Consider the following 19278-nt stretch of genomic DNA (forward strand, 5'->3'; position numbering starts at 1 on the left):
GGGTGAGGTATTTGTAGATTAATTCTTTGTTGCCCTGTTTTGGTCTTTTATTTAGCTCTCTCCATAGGAGAACAATGAACGCAGCAAAAAAAAATTTCACGACAGTGACTCTTTAGGTCCCATGAGAGGGAAAGCCCAGACGAGGCAGCCCTTGGGATTCTAATAAAGGCAAGGTGCCCTGAGGCAACACATGCTGGAGGCGCATGGTAGGGGTTCTACGTCATGCCAGAAAGGTGCATGGAGACATGCCGGAAGGAAAAGCAGCGTGGCCAAATAGGGGTGTCATCAGACCTGGCTCAGATGAAATTTTGTGTTTAAGAATTCATTTGTCCCAAATATATAGCATGTGTGAGACAAAATAAGCCCAGGAAAAGATTAGAGGGAGAAGCTACCTTTTCCAACATCACCCACGTGTTACATGACCAGTCAAGCAAGCATGAACTGCAGCTTCAAGATATAATTAAAGGTCTGATACATCTGCTCTTTCTTCGTCGTAAGGCCGACCAGATGAAGTACATGGCTGCTCACTGGAGGGTCTTGAAATGGGCAGGTAACACATGAATTGATACTGTTTGAAACAGATATAAAAACCTAAGTAGGATGTCCATTTTAGGGACTGCTATGCATCCAAACTACTCATAGTGTGCATTTATCAGCAGTAAGAAGCAAATTTAATAAGTTAGATTAAGGGGGATCTATAATTTTAGTTATATTAAATAAATATTGTTAACGTGTACTTATCATTTAAACAAACTTCTAACATGTCTTAGTGACATGTCAGAGGTTTGTAATGGTGGGGGTCAGGGGCTGAGAACTCCGCCGAGCTCTGCCCCTTCATCTTCTCTCTCACTGCTAAAGTAGAAGGTTGTTGTAATGATAGGTACGCTTTAAACTATTTTATTTAAGCTATCAAAGAACGTAAAGTATCAAAATTTTCAAATATATATTCTATTGCAGATGATATTCTTTTACAATTAGGTTGGGGTCACACGTAATATTTTGGTTAGTATTTTGAGTGCAAACCTTTTCTTTAGAGTTTTCATCTGTTTCATTCCTGTTTTTTGCTTAAAATACTGACAAAAATGCTACATGTGAACCTAGGGCTATGTTCCCTCCACAGTATTTTAAGCATTTTTTGCTGTTGTAAACAGCTGACAAAATAGACCACAAACAAAAAGAAAAATGTCTGAAAAAAACTTTGAGAACATAGCCCCATGCAATAAAATGTCTGGAAATAAATTTGAAAATGCCATAAAATCATGGCTTTATATTGTTTCTATTTTACTGGCCATTACTGCAAGAGAGATAAACCCAGATTCCTGAGAATGCGATGAAAACCCATTGGTCCCTGAACCCCCAAGACTTGCACATTAAAGTATATAATAATAGGTATAAGCAATAGATGTGCTTTGTTTTCCTTACTGATTTTCTGACCTGATCAAAAGTAATAAAAATTAAAAAGAAAAACAGAGGTAAGCTCTCGCAGCTATCTAAACAAAGCTCTCTAGCATGCATTGTATTAAAAGGTTGCAGTTCAGTCCCTAAATGGTGAATAGAATAGTTAACCTAAACATACATTCACGACAGACTGCACAATCTTAATAAATTCTCATGCAACACATGGTTTAATACTTTAGTAGTTTATGAGGGAAATGTAACAACAGGAGGTAAAGCAACAATGTGTCTGTTGCTGGCTTCTGATATCATGCTGCCAGCTGAGCTGCTGATTACGGAGGTGGTGTGTGAATTCAATAAAAGGCATCAGCTCTTTTGACACACAGACAATCATGTAACTCTATGTGCAGTTTGCTAGATCAGTTTATATCTGAATATTTCATTTATCACTGATTTAAATACACAGATTGATTTAGATTGTGTTGGGTTGCTCCACAGTATACACATCTATATGGCATACATGAGATAAACTTCAGTAATGAAGCTACAGTATCTGGATTCTTCAACTCCAATTTGAAGGGGCAGAGAAGTAGCATAATAAATTATTTTTCAAAACCCTGTACCGCATTAGTCTAGGTTACCTATAGATACAGTATAGGTCTTTGCTATGTAATTTAGTATTTTAATAGTGTGCTGCAGAGGTGTAGCTAGGCTCTCCTGCACCTGGGGCAAAGATTCAATTTGCCCCGACCCCTCCCCCCCCACACACACAAACACACTTGGTGTATCCGCAGCGAGTTTCTCGCTGCTAATATGCAGCGAAACTCGCTAAGGATCCCATCCCTGTTTACTTAATGGCAGACAAACTCGCAGCTTGCCCCGTTAACCCGCCGGTCGCCAGAGACTATACATTACCGGGTCCCCACTCCTGCTTGCTTTGGCGGTTCCCGGTGTCTTCACGTCCCGCTTGGCCAATCAGTGCACTGCGGTGGGACTTGCCAGGAACCGCCGAAGCAAGCAGGAGCGGGGCCCGGTAATGTATAGTCTCCGGCAGCCGGCGGGTTAAAGGGGCGGGCTGCATGTTTGTCTGCCATTGAATGTATAGGGCTGGGATCCGCAGTGAGACTCGGATACCCCAAGTGTGTTTGTAGCCTTTATGAAGTGTATGGATTTAAAATTTGGTCCCTAAGTACCTTAACGGAGGCGCCGTTGTCTCTGCTCTCTGATGTCTGTACCTGAGGAGGCACCGTTGCCTTCGCTCCCTTCTGTCTGTATCTGAGGAGGCGCCATTGCCTCCGCTCCCTGCTGTCTGTACCTGAGGAGGCGCCGTTGTCTCCGCTCCCTGCTGTCTGTACCTGTGAATTAGGAGGCAAAGCTTCCTGATCTATCTCCAGTGTGACACCCAGTGTAATGTGATTCTATGGTGCCGTCTCCTAATGCACAGGTACGCTCAGCAATAGAGTTGATCGAACTTCGTGAAAGTCCTAGGTTCGATTGAACTCGAACATTCATGAACCTGCCGCATTAGATTGCTGATGCCTTCCCGGTCTGTGGGGAAGGAGGAGACTGCCCGGCTATTACCTAGGCTGAATCCCGGAATTCCAGGTGGTACCCGGGCTGTCTCCTCCTTCCCCACAGACCAGGAAGGCATCAGCAATCTAATGCGGCATGTTCGTTAATGTTCGAGCTATAGAACTTAGGATTTCCCGAGGTTCCATCAACTCCACTCAGCAGCGGAGACAACAGCAGTAACACCTCCAGTAAGGTATGCCATCACCAAATTCAAAATAGAAATAATTTAGAAAAATGACAGGTACAGGTGCTTTATAGATCGGCGTAGGGAACTTTGGCTCTCCAGCTGTTGCAAAACTAAAACTCCTATCATACATGTACAGTCAAAGCTAAAACTTTGGCTGTCCAGACATGATGGGAGTTGTAGTTCTGCAACAGCTGGAGAGCCAGGGTTCCCTACGCCTGCAGATAGTAGGTAAGGTTTATATAAATGTGATATTTGGATAGGGCAGTTATTAAGGAGTTAAGTATGGAATAATGTACAACCAGACCAGACCCCTAAATAGACACTGGACACTCTCTTGTGTGCCCCCCATCCCAGACAAGTGTCACCCTGTACCCCCCTGTCCCCCTCCCCTCCCCAGACTGTGAACCCCTGATTGTGCTCCCTTTCCCACACACCTGTATCTTCTTTCTTCCTCTTCCATAGTGCAGTGTACATACAGGACCTGCGGTGACTTCATAGTCACATGTCAAGGTCCTTCACCATCTACACAGTAACTTTGCTGCACTGTTTCCTGGCTGCTGTTTAGCCCTAATTTGCGAAAAATCGCGATTTTGCGCAAATTATAGCTAATCAGCAGCCAGGAGACAGTACAGTATAGGAAATACCTCTTTTGATGAAGTAAAATCGTCCCCTGTCTCCTCACACTGACAGAGGGCAGGACGCTTCCAGGCTGCCTCATCTACTGTCATCCTCTCTCTGCTCCCTGTGATGATGCCCCCCCTGGTCTCGGCACCCGGGGCAGCTGCCCCCTTTGCCCCCCCCCCCAGCTACGGCCCTGGCGTGCTGCCCTTATATAAAACATAATAAACGGCTTATGTATACCTCACTACTCTCCCACAGTGTCCTCTTGTGGTGTCTACAGGTCTCTCTGCTGACCGCAGCTACCGCCATATCTGAGATAAATACATCTCGGCTCAGTCAATCACTGCCACAGTCCTGTCCCTTCTCAGTCAGTGAGTGGCTGAGCAGGCTGTCACTGCCAAGACAAGTTTGACTCACATGTGGCAGGGGGGGGGGCCCAGAGACACCACAGGTGTCCCCGGGTGTTTATCTGCTGCTGCCAGATGAAGAGTGCCTAGCTTACGAAGTGATCGTGGCTGTTTATGCACGCACGTGTGTTTGTCCTCCCTCACCCAACATCAAAAAAGGAGATTCAGCAGTGTGGTGAGTTGCCGTTGTTTCTTTATTCTACTGTGGTTTCTACATAGGTAAGAATAAGATGTTTATTATGTTTTATATAAGGACAGCACAGTATCAAAGATTTTTAAGTTCCGGAGTACCTCTTTAACTCTATATGGCTGTTAGCTACAATTAAATAAGATCTATCAATCAAAGGCCATGACTATGTAGCCATATAGTTAAAGGTGTTGGACACTGTAGAGTAAAATCGTTCAGTGTACAGTATTAGTAAGTATACTCGCTGCACTTACTGACTGCAACTCCCTGTGTACCTCATAGGCTTTTCTCCCCCAGGCTGTGTTGCTCTGCTATGTGATGATTCTGTTCATAAGATGGACAACATGGAGTACTATAGCATATGATCATGCCCTGCCTCCAGTGTCCACCACTGAGCCTGTGTATTCCTATAAAGGACACGGGGGGTGGGGCATGGTCACATGCTCCTCCATGTTGGCCATCTTATGGATAGAATCACCACTGACCAGGACAGCACGGCATGGAGGAGAGGAGCCTGATTTTACCTCTGTGAGGTACACAGCTGTCAGTATGGGTTGTGCACTTACTTATACTGGACTCTGAACAATTGTTCTGAAAAGCCCTATGCTGCATCTATAAATAACATAACATGAGAACCTATAGATGCAAAATAAGGCTTTGCTAAATACAAAAAAAATCTATTTAATTGTTAGGCTAAGTTCACACATAGTATTTACATCAGTCTTTTAGTCAGTCGTTTTGCAACCAAAACCAGGAGTGGAACTGACAGGGCAAAGTTATAATGGAAAGATTTTCAGTTTCTGTGTTTTTTAACCCACTCCTGGTTTTGGTTGAAAAACCACTGACCAAAGGACTGACAGAAATATTATGTGTGAACATAGCCTTAACGTGTGGCCCCAGACAACTTTGCCTCTGCAAATGTGGCCCTTAAGGCCCTATTCCACGGAACGATTATCGTTCATTTTCGGACGATATCGACCGCTACGGACGATAATCGTTCCGTGGAATAGAGTGCAACGATCAGCCGACATCGTTCATGTCGGCTGATCGTTGCAGTCGCTTGTTTTTCAACATGTTGAAAAACAAGCGACTGATATAGCAGCGATCTGCTGCCGTCGCTCCGTTGAATAGGAGCGTCGGCAGCAGATGCTGCTATATCCTATGGGCTGCCCGGACGATCTAGCGATCCCCCGGGCAGCCCCCCCGCAGCTCCCCGCCGCCCCCTCCCGCACTCACCTGCTCGCTGCAGCCGCGCTGAATAGCGGCGGCAGCGAGCGGCGAACGAGGAGCAAACGATCGCTGACATCGCTCGTTTGCTCCTCCAACGACCCGTGGAATACGGGCTTTAAGATGGTGCATGATTGGACATCCTTGCTTTATACTGTACAAACCTCCCACTGGCTGTTCACATGCCATACACCTTTGATAGCATAGAGATGAATATCTCTTGTGATTTAAGGTTTTGGAAAGGTCAATAGTGTGCTAAGCAGATATTTATGGGATCTGTGTTAGAGGGCTACCAAATTTATTTCCATTACCACCTCATCATAGATTTATTCTCACACTTTACTGGTTGTAATCAGAGTACACCGTTCTCTCTCCACAAATCAACTGACGTGTAAATGAAATTTCTGTTACAGTTTATATTGGACCATCTTGTCTGAAATTCTGCTCTGGCCGAGGACAATGTACAAGAACTGGATGCAAGTAAGTGTCATATATATCTTGTAAATACCTCATCTGGTGCTGGATGTACTTATTACTGCAGTCTAGGTCAGACCTCCCACATGACACTTTATCTTGAAGTGATGAGATTTCACTTTATTGATTTTTTTTGTGTTCTTTATTGTGTAATTATTCTTGTCATCTGTGTTTAAAGCACACATTTACCAGGCACCTATGGTGTCCTGCACCGGAGGTGTGATTCCTCAATGTTTATAGACACTTATCTTGTAATCTGTGTTTGATTACATATTAGTACCGAAAAGCAAAGCTAAGCTGTATGTTTGCTACAATGTATGTATGCACATGTATGCAAGGGTGGGATTAAAATTTTAACATCAGGTTTAAATATTTAACCATTGATCAGTAGATGAAGCTACTACAAAGATTATAAGTGCCAAAATTATACATTACAAAAAGTCAGCATCTGCTGCATGTAAATGAATATATGTTTTAACTATTCAGACATAAAATTGATGGAAGATGGAGATGGAAGCTATGGAGACGAAGTGGGAAGCTCCATCTCCCAGTGCATAGTTATAAACAGCAGGGAATGGACAGGATGGGCACTCGGAAACATTCTGGCACCTAATTTAAAATTGATGCATTTTAGAAATATGACTAATATATACAGTGCTGCACAGAGCAGGGGTGGGCAATTCATTTTCCCATGGTGCCACATGAGAAATTGGAATGGTTTTCGAGGGCCAGACTAATATACTTACTTCAGTTCTACCCAACATCCTATATACTGTATACTATATATACTATCCCTTAAAGAATAGTATATCCTTTCCCTCAATTTAGTAGATCAGGCAGGCTTCAATTTCTCTAAAAAAAACTGTGACGTTATGAATCGGGTGTAATTCATATGTGTCCAGCAGGGGGCGGAGTATATGGATAAATTACATTGTAAGAATAACTAGGGACTTATTTATGCTTTATTCACAGAATACAGCTATTGTGGCCCCCCCAACCTCCCCCCGGCCTGTAGTGTTAAAGTTGTCCCCCCCAAGGACCCCAAACTTCACCCTGAGCCACCCCAAACACATCCAAAGTGCCAGCAGCCCCGTCAACGGCACATAGAACGGGGCTGCTGGCACTTGTGGTGCAGCTGCCCCCCTTCAGCTGCCTCCCCGCGCTGGCCGCCCCCCAGTGAACACCCCCCGAAGACCCCCAAACTACCCCCATCACAAGTGCCAGCTGCCCCCCCCCCCCCGCACCAGCAGCCCCCAGACCAGTGAAACCCCCCCTAAAGACCACCAAGCTCTCCCTTAACCTCCTCCCCTTGGCATCCGAGCCGCACGAACAGGAGGAGAATCACCTCCTGTGAATCAACGTCTCCCCACTTTCTCTCTCCCCTTTCCCGCTGCAGTACTTGACTCTCTTCGGTGGGAGAGACACAGTGGGGACTAAGGTATGGCAGCGTTCACCCCGCTGCATACAGGATCGGGCTGTACCTTGGGGGTCTTTAGGGGGTGAGCTAGGGGCTCTGTGCCGTGGATGGGGCTGCTGGCACTTGTGATGTGGATAGGTCGGCCACAATAGCTGTCGGCCACAATAGCTTTTGTGTGTATTCATACAATGTAATTTCTCCATATACTCCGCCCGCTGGACACTTCATATAAATTACACCGTTTTGTGATGTCACATTTTTTTTTAGAAAAATTAAAGCCTGCCTGATCTACTAAATTGAGGGAAATAGCACTTTATGCACATTTCCCATAATTAGTGTATATTAGGAATTTGTCTAACTTTCCTTATGTAATACCATATCAAAAAATACATTTTGCTCGGAGTTCTCCTTTAAGTAAAAAAATAAAAAAACATGAACAAAAAACAGTAAATGAAACATAATAATGTTTAAATGAACTTGTGATACATGTAAAGTTAAAAAAAATTATTCACTGAGCAGAAACCAGAGGCCCTGGCATTTAGTCTACTGTCAATGTGTGGGGGTGTCAGCAGAGACCCTAACCCTCTGACCACGACCCCCACTCCCATCCCTACTGAGACTCCTATGGCTGACAACAGTGTAAAGAAAGTAATAAAGATTCAATTTACCTAGTCAGGCTCCCCAGATGTCCAGTAACAGGCAGCTCAGCCAAACACTGGATGATTCTCAAGTTGTGTAATAGGCTCTTTACGTGAGCGCTGATCTAGCAAATCGGCACTCATGTACAATGATTATCGGCCTTGTGACATCACCCTAAGGGCAGTCTATTAGGCCCGATATTTAGGAGCAAGTGACCGCCGACCTGTCAAGGCAGCGCTTGCTTCCTCCTCGTTTTTTCCCTCTCACTGTCTGTGCTATTACATGCAAATAAATCAAGCTGGCTGTGGATGTTGCGTGAAGCTGCAGGAGGGGCTGCCCGGGTGGCCCATAGGACAGAGTGGTCACTATCGTTATCAGGATGTTTTGTCACATTTTAAATCAAGGATCGGCCGACATTGTGCATGCCTTTGCTAAATTAGGCTTTGCTACCTGTAAAGTACTCTTCCCTGCATATCACAGGTAGTGTCAAATAGCGGTGTAGGTTGCCAAGAGCTCCCCTACACCTAGCATTAGCAACTGATTTTTCATTCGTATGTGTACCCTGAAGATTCAGCAGTTTTGAGTTGGATTCTGCTTCTATCTGATCCCCTAACCTGCTGCAGTTTTAACACGTTTTTTTTCTGAGCTCAATCTAAGCTGTTTTTGTTTCACACAGATTGATAAATCTGGACCATCATATTTTTACCTCCTGTGACATAATTCATACTAGCAATATGATATATACTTATTATATGCTTAGCATACTGCACAACACTCACAAATGCAATTTTCATAGAGGCAACATTTTAAAAATGTGTCAATATCATATAACTATGTTTCAGTTAACATTTTTTTAATATTACAGGTGTGAGCCTGGTTTTTCCGGACCAGCTTGTGAAATGGCTTCACAGACTTTCCCAATGTTTATTTCAGAAAGCTTCACCAGCTCTAGACTTTCTTCTTACCACAATTTCTACTCTATCCGTGGTGCTGAAGTTAGTTTTGGTTGTGGTGTTCTTGCTAGTGGCAAAGCTTTGATTTTTAATAAAGATGGGAGAAGACAGCTCATTACTACTTTTCTCGATAGCTCACAGTCCAGGTGAGTTTGTAGGAGAGCCCCAAATTAATTATAATTGCTTTATAATGTGTGCTTTATAGTTTAGCCTTTTTATTTAAAAACAAGAAAGAAAATCTAATATGTAATCATAGGTGGATGCTTTGTCCTGGTAACATGAGGAGGTAGTACTTCAAATAAAAAAGCCAAAAATGCCATTGTAAGGTTTGTAAATGTCATGCAGACATAGACACATATATTTTTCCTGATCTGACAAACATTTAGCAGTTATTTTATTTTTAAAACATTTGTTATTGACCAATATATTTGCTAATTTTATTTGCTGTGCTGAAATATTAAATTATCTTAAATGTTGTTCATATAAGTTCATAAATATGGAAAAGTCCTATGTAGGGATTCTGAACAATGACACATGGTCAGTATTCACACATCTAGGAACCCCTTTTTACACTGTATGCGGTCTCCATATTCCCCTATATAAGCAGTGCAACTGAAATTAGAGACCCATCAATGTAGTATATGGGGCCTTGGCTTGAAATAAGTGCGTTTTCATAAAGTGCATATGCATGAACCCTTAAGATATAAAAAAAAATGATCGGACAAAATGTATGGACTAAAGTTTTTAAGAATTTTATCCACAGATTCCTTCAGTTTACCTTACGGATTGGAAGCAAATCTGTCTTAAGTACATGCAAGGCCCCAAACAAGCCAGGAGAAGGTGTTTTACTCCACTACTCTCATGACAATGGCATTACTTGGAAGTTGCTAGAGCATTTTTCTTATCTTAATTATCATGAGCCAAGGTATGTAGATGCAAATGTTCATGCGGCCAATGAACTTCAACATAGTTTACATGTTGTCTAGGGCTCCCATGCCTTAGACCTGCCATGCCTTATTGGACATCTCCCCTGCTCCTCCTCAGCTTAGTATTAGCTAGGCCTTTCTGTGTAAGTAGGCCTCCCAGTAGGTAGTATACCCATGTAGCTATCTCACCCTGTAGGTAGTCTCCTTGATAGGCAGGTTTCTTTCTTGTAGGTAAACCCCCTGGTATTTAGCTTCCCATTTAGGTATCCCCTGTAAATAATCCCCAGGTAGTAAATTCCCCAGTAGGTACAATCACCCATGTAGGCATCCCCCTATGTAATAATAAAAAAAAAAACAACAGGAAAGAAAGCAGCCTCTTGTGACTGCTGTTATAATACTGCACAGGGCCACAAGAATCATTGGCAGGGAAAAGAGCAGAATGCTGCATTTTAAGGGGTTATCCAGGAGCTCCTCTATCATTTTGAGCTCCTGACTGGGCAGTCACGTTAATCCTTTACAATGTGGTTCAAATAATATGGCAATTTTATTTGTTTTGACATTTGCACAGGAAGATTATTTCAGTGTAACCAGAGGATGGCTTTCTTTTTTATGTAGACCACAAGCCACAGTCAAGCAATCTGCCAATGTACCTCTAAAGTACTGATCAGTCTGTGAAGGATTTATTTCCTATATCATACAGTACTATGAGGATACATTATTCAGTGTGTTCGACAAAGGATTCATATTTTTCACATAATAAAAAGGAGCAAGGCATGCATTATGCATCTTTTGGATCACATGTGTCTGCTTGCAGGCTGTGTTAAGTATCACAAAGTGTACTGGCCTCATTCATAAATCTGCTATCAAAGTGATGAAATCCTTAGATTGGAAGTCTGACTTATAATACTCCACAGATTTATTTGTGGTTGTCATAAAATATTAGTATTTATGATAAATGTTAATGTATATAGTAGTAGTATTCTTAGAACATTGTATACAAATAAAATTAAGCATCAAAGAAATCATTTAAAAAATAATTAAGGCAACATCTTCTTCGATGGCCGTTATATTGACATGAAAATATTATGGAAATTACGCCCATAACTACCAAACTACAGCCATACTTTCTCAATATGACAGCTGTGCAAAAAGATGACTGTAAAACGGCCATTATTTGGCCTTAAAAAAGACGTCCGTCAAACCAAAGAATGACAGATTCTGTGTTTTCTGTAAAGAGCAGGAGAAGCCCTGCTTTGAATGGTATCACTGTCTCTGACTGCTATTTGTGGTAATTTGCCTGTCTCTAGTGAACTGATGTCCCAAATCGTACAATGCCTTATTGCCTATATTGTATGCTATAACCACTTGCACACTTTCTCTGTAAAAAGATAGGAAATAGGTTTCCATTCCTATAAGACATAGTTATAGGATATAAATAAATTGACACCAGATCCAGAGACCTAGTCCCGTTTCTTAGGTTGTGTTTCCCAGTTTGTATGTGGAATTGAGTTAGGATAGGGCTTGTGTATGGTACTCTCCAGGTCTGGAAATAAACATAGTAACATGACCTTCAGGGAGCAGCATGATGACAGGTATGCTTGAAGCTGAAACTACATATTATTGTAAAAATATTATTTTTCAATGTTAGGGTCTTTTGGGGGGTATTTTTATGGTTTTTACATCTCAATGACTTTGAAACCCAATGTAGTTCATGAAAAAACATATAAAAAAGAAAGTCCTAAAATTTACAAAATTCTGTTAAGTCCGCTGTTACGAAAAGTTATGGAAAAAAAACCATTTAAGTTTACCTCCACTTTGCTTTAATTCTTGTTATCCAGCTTAAAGAGGTTATCCAGCGCTACAAAAACATGGCCACTTTTCCCCCTACTGTTGTCTCCTGTTCAGGTGTGGTTTGCAATTAAGCTCCATTTGCTTCAATGGAACTGAGTTCAAAACCCCACCCAAACTGGAGACAACAGTAGGGAGAAAGTGGCCATGTTTTTGTAGCGCTGGATAATCCCTTTAAGGATTAACAAAGCTCATGGACCCTGTTGTGAATTCTTTAAACATTACAGCTTTTAAAACAAAGGATTTATAGCAGCTTCTAGCATACAGCCCCCATTACATCCACTTCAGAAATGAACTTGTCCCTAAAATAATGAATGGAAATTTTCATGAAAATTTTCTGCTAAATTTAAAAGCCCTTTAGTTTCCTAAAAAAGGACATTTACACCCCCCACCTGGGGGGTTAACTTACATACACGCAGCAGGATGTCAATCCCGCTGCGAGTATGTATTCTCATAGGGATACATTGACACTGGATCCACAGCGGATTTCGGTGCGAATCCACAGCCTGCAGATCCCGTGTGTGTGAAGGCACCCTAAAAAAACTTTTAATGTGTCACAGGGACATGAAACAAGTAGTCCAACAGCATCCAAGTAGACGAATCTTCAAGGCGTTATTGAGGAACCAAGTTCTAATACAATGTTTCATGTCACCATAAGTCTTTGTCAAGTATGTACAAATACTCATGATGAGTCGAAACATCATATTTGTACTTGGTTCCTCAATAAAGCTTTGAAGATTATTCTACTTGTATGTTGTTGGACTACTTGTTTTCTATTTTACTATCCACCATTTGGGATTGTGGATTACCAGCATGCATCCCCTACTATCTGCTGTTTGGACCTATTGGTGCTCTTGGACTCTTCCTTTTTTCTTTTTTAATGTCACAGAGGCATGTCAAAAGCTTTCATCGTTTCTCACCACAGAGATCCATTGAGCTGTAAAAGTTTACAGTAGTGCATTTTGCTCCCCCGGTTTGCAGTCATCTTCGTCTTGACAGTTTCATTATAAATCTATGAGGCTGCCTGGACAAAGATGATTAACATCAGGAAAATGCAGCATGCGGGAGTGAGAATCAATCAAAACTTTTACCATGTTCCAGTGACCCATTTTGATGATGGGTAAGCTTTAAGGGGTTAGGGCCCTTTTCCATGGGACGATTATCGTTTAGATAATTGTTAAATCGTTCGAAACGAAGCAATATTCGCTCGGTTGAATAGTAGTTAATGATTTAACACTGAACAAGAAATCGTTGATCGTTAATGAGACCTGGACCTATTTTTATTGTTGCTCATTTGCAAATTATTTGCATGGAAAAAGACATTGTTCGATCATTCGCAGTAGTGACAAACACAATAGCAACGACAAGACGACCGCAAGAATGATCATAAGTAACAATCATCGTTCCGTGTAAATGGGTGAATGATTTCAGGTCGTTCGAAATAGCCATTGTTTGAGATCGTTTATTGTTAACGATTATCCGAAAGATAATCGTCCCGTGGAATAGGGCCTTTAGAAGGAATCAGTCAGCTGCAATGCATGTTCCAAACTGCTTACACTATTAGATAGCTGTTAGGCTAAGGAGACACATAGTACCTTCTATATATCTAGCTGTTCTTCCAGGATGTAGAGGAATGCTTTTATTCTCATGTACAAAGAGTCAAAAAAGGCTTTTCCAATCTTTTCCATGATCCTTTACAAGCTGAAATGTCTACTCTCCCAAGCAGGTTCAGGTATGGGAAGTAAGGAGGTGTTACAGATTGCTGCAATTCAGGAGCTCAGGATTTTAAAAAAATCATAGGTGGCCTGAAAGTTGATAAAATTAAAATATGAATAATACTTACCAATCCTGGTCCCCCGTAGCTCCTGTTTTCACAATTTCTAGTTCTTGTCCCCCACTTGTAGCTGCTTCCAAGACACATTGGAGTAAGAAGTATATAACCTGCTGACATGACCCTATTGCACACAGGGAGCTAAGGATGAAAGTAAGTTTCTTTCCTTTATCCTCAGTGGAGTTTCAATGCTATTTGAAGTTTAATCCCTAAGCTAATCAGGTGTTTTGGTGCACTCTGGCCCTAATTAGCATAAAGGGCAGGTTGGGGCAGATTGGTGCACAAGTGATGGTGCCAAAAAGCCTAATTAGCATAGAAAATAAACTCCTACTAGCACAGAAATTGCGCTGAATATAAAGGCAAGAAACATACAATAGTGTAAATATATTAGCAGGATATATCAGCAGGCTAGATTCTGCTAACTTGCTGATAGTTTACCTTTAAATTAGTTGTGCCGCACCTCTCTTCTGTTTTATCAGACACTGGGCATTGAGAGATGCTGCTGCACACTGCCTACCAGATGGTACAGCTGTGACAGCACCCGTCCACCACCTGGCAGACACTGTATACACTTCCAGTTAGGACATATACATAATACTGTACCTGCATTAGATTGTTAGCTTTGCAGTAGTGCCACATGGAGTGCAGCAGTTTCTCTACATATTGAATGTCAAATTAGACAGAAAAGAGTGGTGCTGCACAATGGTGCTGTCACTTATCTGAACCCTTGACATGTCATCCAAACAGTCCTGAGACCTGCTTAATTCACTCCCCTGGCCTACTCATTCACTCCACAGGATAGCAAATTAATTACGTCTTGCAGTTGGAGAAGGAGTGGTGAGTGCAATGGTTCTGTGCAATGGTAAGTGCAATCATGAGCACTATGGGCTCATGAACAACAAGTTCAGATAAATTTCCTCAATTTATAAAAAAAAAAAATAGAACACAACATACTATATATGTAGCAATGAGCGAAGTTTTGAAAAATTCTGTTGGCCAGGTTCGCAAACTTGCAAACCAAACCTTAAAGCAAACGTACCATCAGGTCAATTAAAAAAAATTTCAGTAAGTTATCCATGCTGGTGCAAGGATCTCGGTGGCATGGTCCTTTTTCCAAAACACGTCTGGTTCCCATATTTGGCTTTGTTCTCTTCTTGTGCACCAGCCCTATGCACTGGAGGCAGGCCGGGTGCCCCCCAGTTTAATGTTACACTGCCTCCATTAGAATCAAGCAGGCCCTCCTCCATTGCATAGAGTTGGGCCTGGGCACAAGAAAACAAACAGCCCGAGAGCGGGAACAGGGCAGCGTTTTGAGAAAAGGACCAAATCACCAGGATGCCCATGCTGGTGCTGATAAGGTACTGAAAATTTTACCTGATGGTACATTGACTTTAATGAACTGCCCCTGAAACAGCTAAAAAAATGTTTAGCTGTTTTAGTGCAGTTTTGATGCACAACATACTTGTCCAAGCTCCCCTCAGTGCCAATTATTGACTGAGACAGGTCAGTGCCGACAGTCACTGATTGGCTGAACTGACTGTCACTCCAGAGATGAGAGCTATTGGCGCTATACAAATAAATTATATTATTATTATTATTATTAATATGAGAGGGACAGCCCACTCTGCCAATCAGTGACTGACTGATTGGCTTACATTTTTTTTTTATCTGGCTGGCATTGCAGCAACAGATGCCAGGGCAGGACTGTGAGCTTCATGGTGCTTCCTGCTGCCTTCCTTCCCGTCCCTTTTTATCCCAACTGCTAAGCAATGTAATATTACACCAGCAGGAAAAGGACAGAAGACCTTTCGTGTATAGAACCATAGGAGGGGGAAGGGGGAGGGGGATTGTTAAGGGAGCATGTTAAGGTTGCTCCAGCAGCACTCTGCAGCTACTGAAGTGAGCCTCTACTATGAGCAAGAAGCTGTAGATGGGCTCACTCACAGACAGTAAAGTTTTAATTTTGTAGACTTTAAGAAACAAGATTTAATATAGTAATGTTATGAAATGTAGCAAAATTGGATGTCCTGTCTTTCAAAAATATGTAAGTTTTCTATTTCTATTTTCTATTCATGATTAATCTTTTTTCATGTTGTCTTATGGTAGGTTATATTGATAAAAGACAATTCTATATTGATAAAAGCCAGCTATATTGATACAAGCCAATTCCATCAATGACACAGTAATGACAATTTTAATTTTAATGGAAACAAGTGAAACACTCTTTGTGTACTAGATCATTGCTACATTATATGCCTTCTTTAGGCTATGTTTCCACTACAGGACGTTATAGCAAAATGAGGGCCAGCTATTAATAATGACTGTTGCAAATAATGTTCATGATCCTTATTTGTGGCCGTCAATATCAATAGATGGCCGCCTTTCCCGGCTAAGTGATGGTATGTTCCCATAGTGGGAAAATAGCCTTAAAGGGGTAGTGCGGCGGTATGCAATTATTTACCAAATAACACACATTACAAAGTTATACAACTTTGTAATGTATGTTATGTTAGTGAATGGCCCCCTTCCCCGTGTTTCCCCCCCACCCACGCTAGACCCGGAAGTGTAGTACTCTATACTCACCTGATCCTTGTCGACCCCCGTCCATCATCTTGTGACAATGATGTAATCTTCGGGCGGGCGGCCAAACCGCTGTGACTCTCCCTATAACTTTGTAATGTATGTTATTTAGTGAATAATTGTTTAGCGCCACACAACCCCTTTAAAGTATACCATCAATTTCTGATCATGCAACCCTTGTTTTGTTGCAGTTATTAGCAAATTAATATATTTCAATATTTTTGATTATGTAAAGATATATATATATATATATATATATATATATATATATATATATATATATATAAAGTGGTTTGGTTGTCTCTTGATCATTTTGTTCTTTTCTTCAGAATTATATCTGTGGAACTACCTGAGGAGGCAAAAAAGTTTGGAATTCAATTTAGGTGGTGGCAGCCGTACCACTCTGGACAAGGAGAAGATGTTTGGGCTATCGATGAGATCATTATGACGTCAGTGTTATTCAACAGTATCAGCCTGGATTTTACAAATCTTGTGGATGTTACTCAGTCCCTTGGGTTTTATTTGGGAAATGTTCAGCCATACTGTGGACATGACTGGACTCTATGGTGAGATTCTTATTACAAGAATTGTCAGTATATAATATATACAGTAATTGCAAGATTCTTAGAATTTAAATATATATATATATATATATATATATATATATATATATATAAATATATATATTCAGGATCTGAGTGGCACTACAAGTTCCAACGAATGGGTGCCAGCAGATGTGGATCTGACCACAAACTTCTGTGGTTAGGCAAAGCAATGATCCACGGTACACCAGGTAAGTGAAAAAAAACATAGTGGTTTATTCTCAAATTAACGCATTTACAGGCTAGGTTCAGACTATGTAACTGTGCGGCTGTATTTGCGGCTGTAATTGTGCGGCGATTTTTTTGGTGGTTCATGCGTACGCTGGAAAGTATACGATATACGGCTGCACAGTGTAAACTATGTATGAATCTACGGCCCTATCGTAAACGGACCCGTAAAAAATGAACAAGACCATTGTTTGCGGCTGGAAATGCGGCCGTGGATTGACAGGCGGTCCGTACGGAGTACTTCAAAAATAGCCGTCAATGATGCCGAATGCCGATGCCTCTAATAGTTAATATATTAAATTAATAAAACACATTTTCTTTGTAATAAAGTCCCTTTCGTTGTTCAATAATTTAATTCTAACGAATCCATCATTGTGCAATTAAATATACTGTTAAAATAAATATATATATAAATAAATGTATATTTATATATATATTTATTTTTTGACAGTATATTTAATTGCACAATAATGGATTCGTTAGAATTAAATTATTGAACAACGAAAGGGACTTTATTACAAAGAAAATGTGTTTTATTAATTTAATATATTATGTCGGATTCCGTGGACTACGTCGATGACCAGCGGTTGTTTGTTGTTTTTTTTTTTTAATAAAATGGTCAATGAGGGGTGTGGGGGTGTTTTTATTTGAATAAACAAATTTTTAAACTTGTGTCTTGTCTTTATTTCTTTACTTTATAGACTTAGTAGTGGAAGCCGTCTAATAGACGGAATCCATTACTAAGTTGGGGCCTAGTGTTAGCCGGTATAAAATGGCTAACACTAACCCCCTATTATTACCCCAGTACCCAATGCCACCAGGGGTACTGGGAAGAGCCGGGTGCCAGTGGTCCCGGAGCGTCAAAATTGGCGCTCCTGGCCCGGGCGGCAGCAGGCTGGTAAGATTTAGGCTGGGGAGGGCCTAAAACAATGGCTCTTCCCACCCTGGTGTTACCAGGCTGCTGTTGTTTGGTTTTTAACCCGGCTGGTTATAAAAATAGGGGGGACCCTACGCGTTTTTTTAAAATTATTTATTTATTTAAAAAAACACGCATAGGGTCCCCCCTATTTTTATAACCAGCCGGGTTAAAAACCAAACGACAGCAGCCTGGTAACACCAGGGTGGGAAGAGCCATTGGTTTAGGCCCTCCCCAGCCTAAATCTTACCAGCCTGCTGCCGCCCGGTCCAGGAGCGCCAATTTTGATTCTCTGGGACCACTGGCACCAGGCTCTTCCCAGTACCCCTGGTGGCATTGGGTACTGGGGTAATATTGGGGGGTTAGTGTTAGCCATTTTATACCGGCTAACACTAGGCCCCGACTTAGTAATGGATTCCGTCTATTAGATGGCTTCCACTACTAAGTCTATAAAGTAAAGAAATAAAGACAAGACACAAGTTAAACATTTTTTTTATTCAAATAAAAACACCCCCACACCCCTCATTGACCATTTTATTAAAAAAAAAAACAACAAACAACCGCTGGTCATCGACGTAGTCCATCCGAATCCGACATAATCCCCAGGATACCGATATCTGAAAAACAAAAAGGGAGAAACACACAAAAAACACACAAACAGGAGCACAACACCCATCATTGTGAGCGGTGTTGTGCTCCTTACAGTATGCAGCATCTTTACAGATCGCTGCTTACAGTCTGGCCCCCAAGGGGTTAAGGGAGGATGTATTGCATCCCCCTTAACCCCTTGGGGGCCAGACTGATGTCAGACTGCACCCATCCCAGCAAGGAAGGGGTTAAGTGACCCCCCTTCCTTGCTGGGAGGGGTGCAGTGCTGGGGAGGGGGTGGGGAGAGCTCTATACTCACCCCGATGTGTCCTCTTCGCTGGTCCGCAGCACAATGAAGTCACTGTGCTGCGGACTGGCTCTTTATATGTGCGCTCAGCCGATCAGCCAATCAGCTGAGCGCACATATAATTCTAAATGTTTCTTCCAATAATGCTATTGTGATAACATAATTAGAAGAAACATTTGATGTTTTAATTAAAGTAAAGTGATGATTAGTACAGAATGCTCTATTGAATTAACGGCAATATGAATTAACGGCTTACTGGAGCTTCCTGTACTAATTAATATTTAATTAATAAAACATATTTTCGTTGAAATAAAATCAGTTTCGTTGTTCAATAATTTAATTTAAACGAATCCATCATTGTGCAATTAAATAT

The 19278-nt window shown here is 41.5% G+C and overlaps 1 protein-coding gene across 2 annotated transcripts in view; it reads left to right on the forward strand.

Moving 5' to 3' along the window:
* RELN (reelin) overlaps nt 1-19278 on the forward strand; it is a 524687-nt gene that overhangs the window by 331420 nt on the left and 173989 nt on the right. For both annotated transcript variants that reach the window (XM_069977829.1, XM_069977836.1), the window contains exons 17-20: nt 6010-6076; nt 8992-9225; nt 9843-10004; nt 16594-16830. In XM_069977829.1, the coding sequence (XP_069833930.1) occupies nt 6010-6076; nt 8992-9225; nt 9843-10004; nt 16594-16830 (700 nt within the window). The remainder of the gene's footprint in view (nt 1-6009; nt 6077-8991; nt 9226-9842; nt 10005-16593; nt 16831-19278) is intronic.

The sequence above is a fragment of the Dendropsophus ebraccatus genome, chromosome 1 (genome assembly GCF_027789765.1).
Source record: "Dendropsophus ebraccatus isolate aDenEbr1 chromosome 1, aDenEbr1.pat, whole genome shotgun sequence".
Lineage (NCBI taxonomy): Eukaryota > Metazoa > Chordata > Amphibia > Anura > Hylidae > Dendropsophus > Dendropsophus ebraccatus.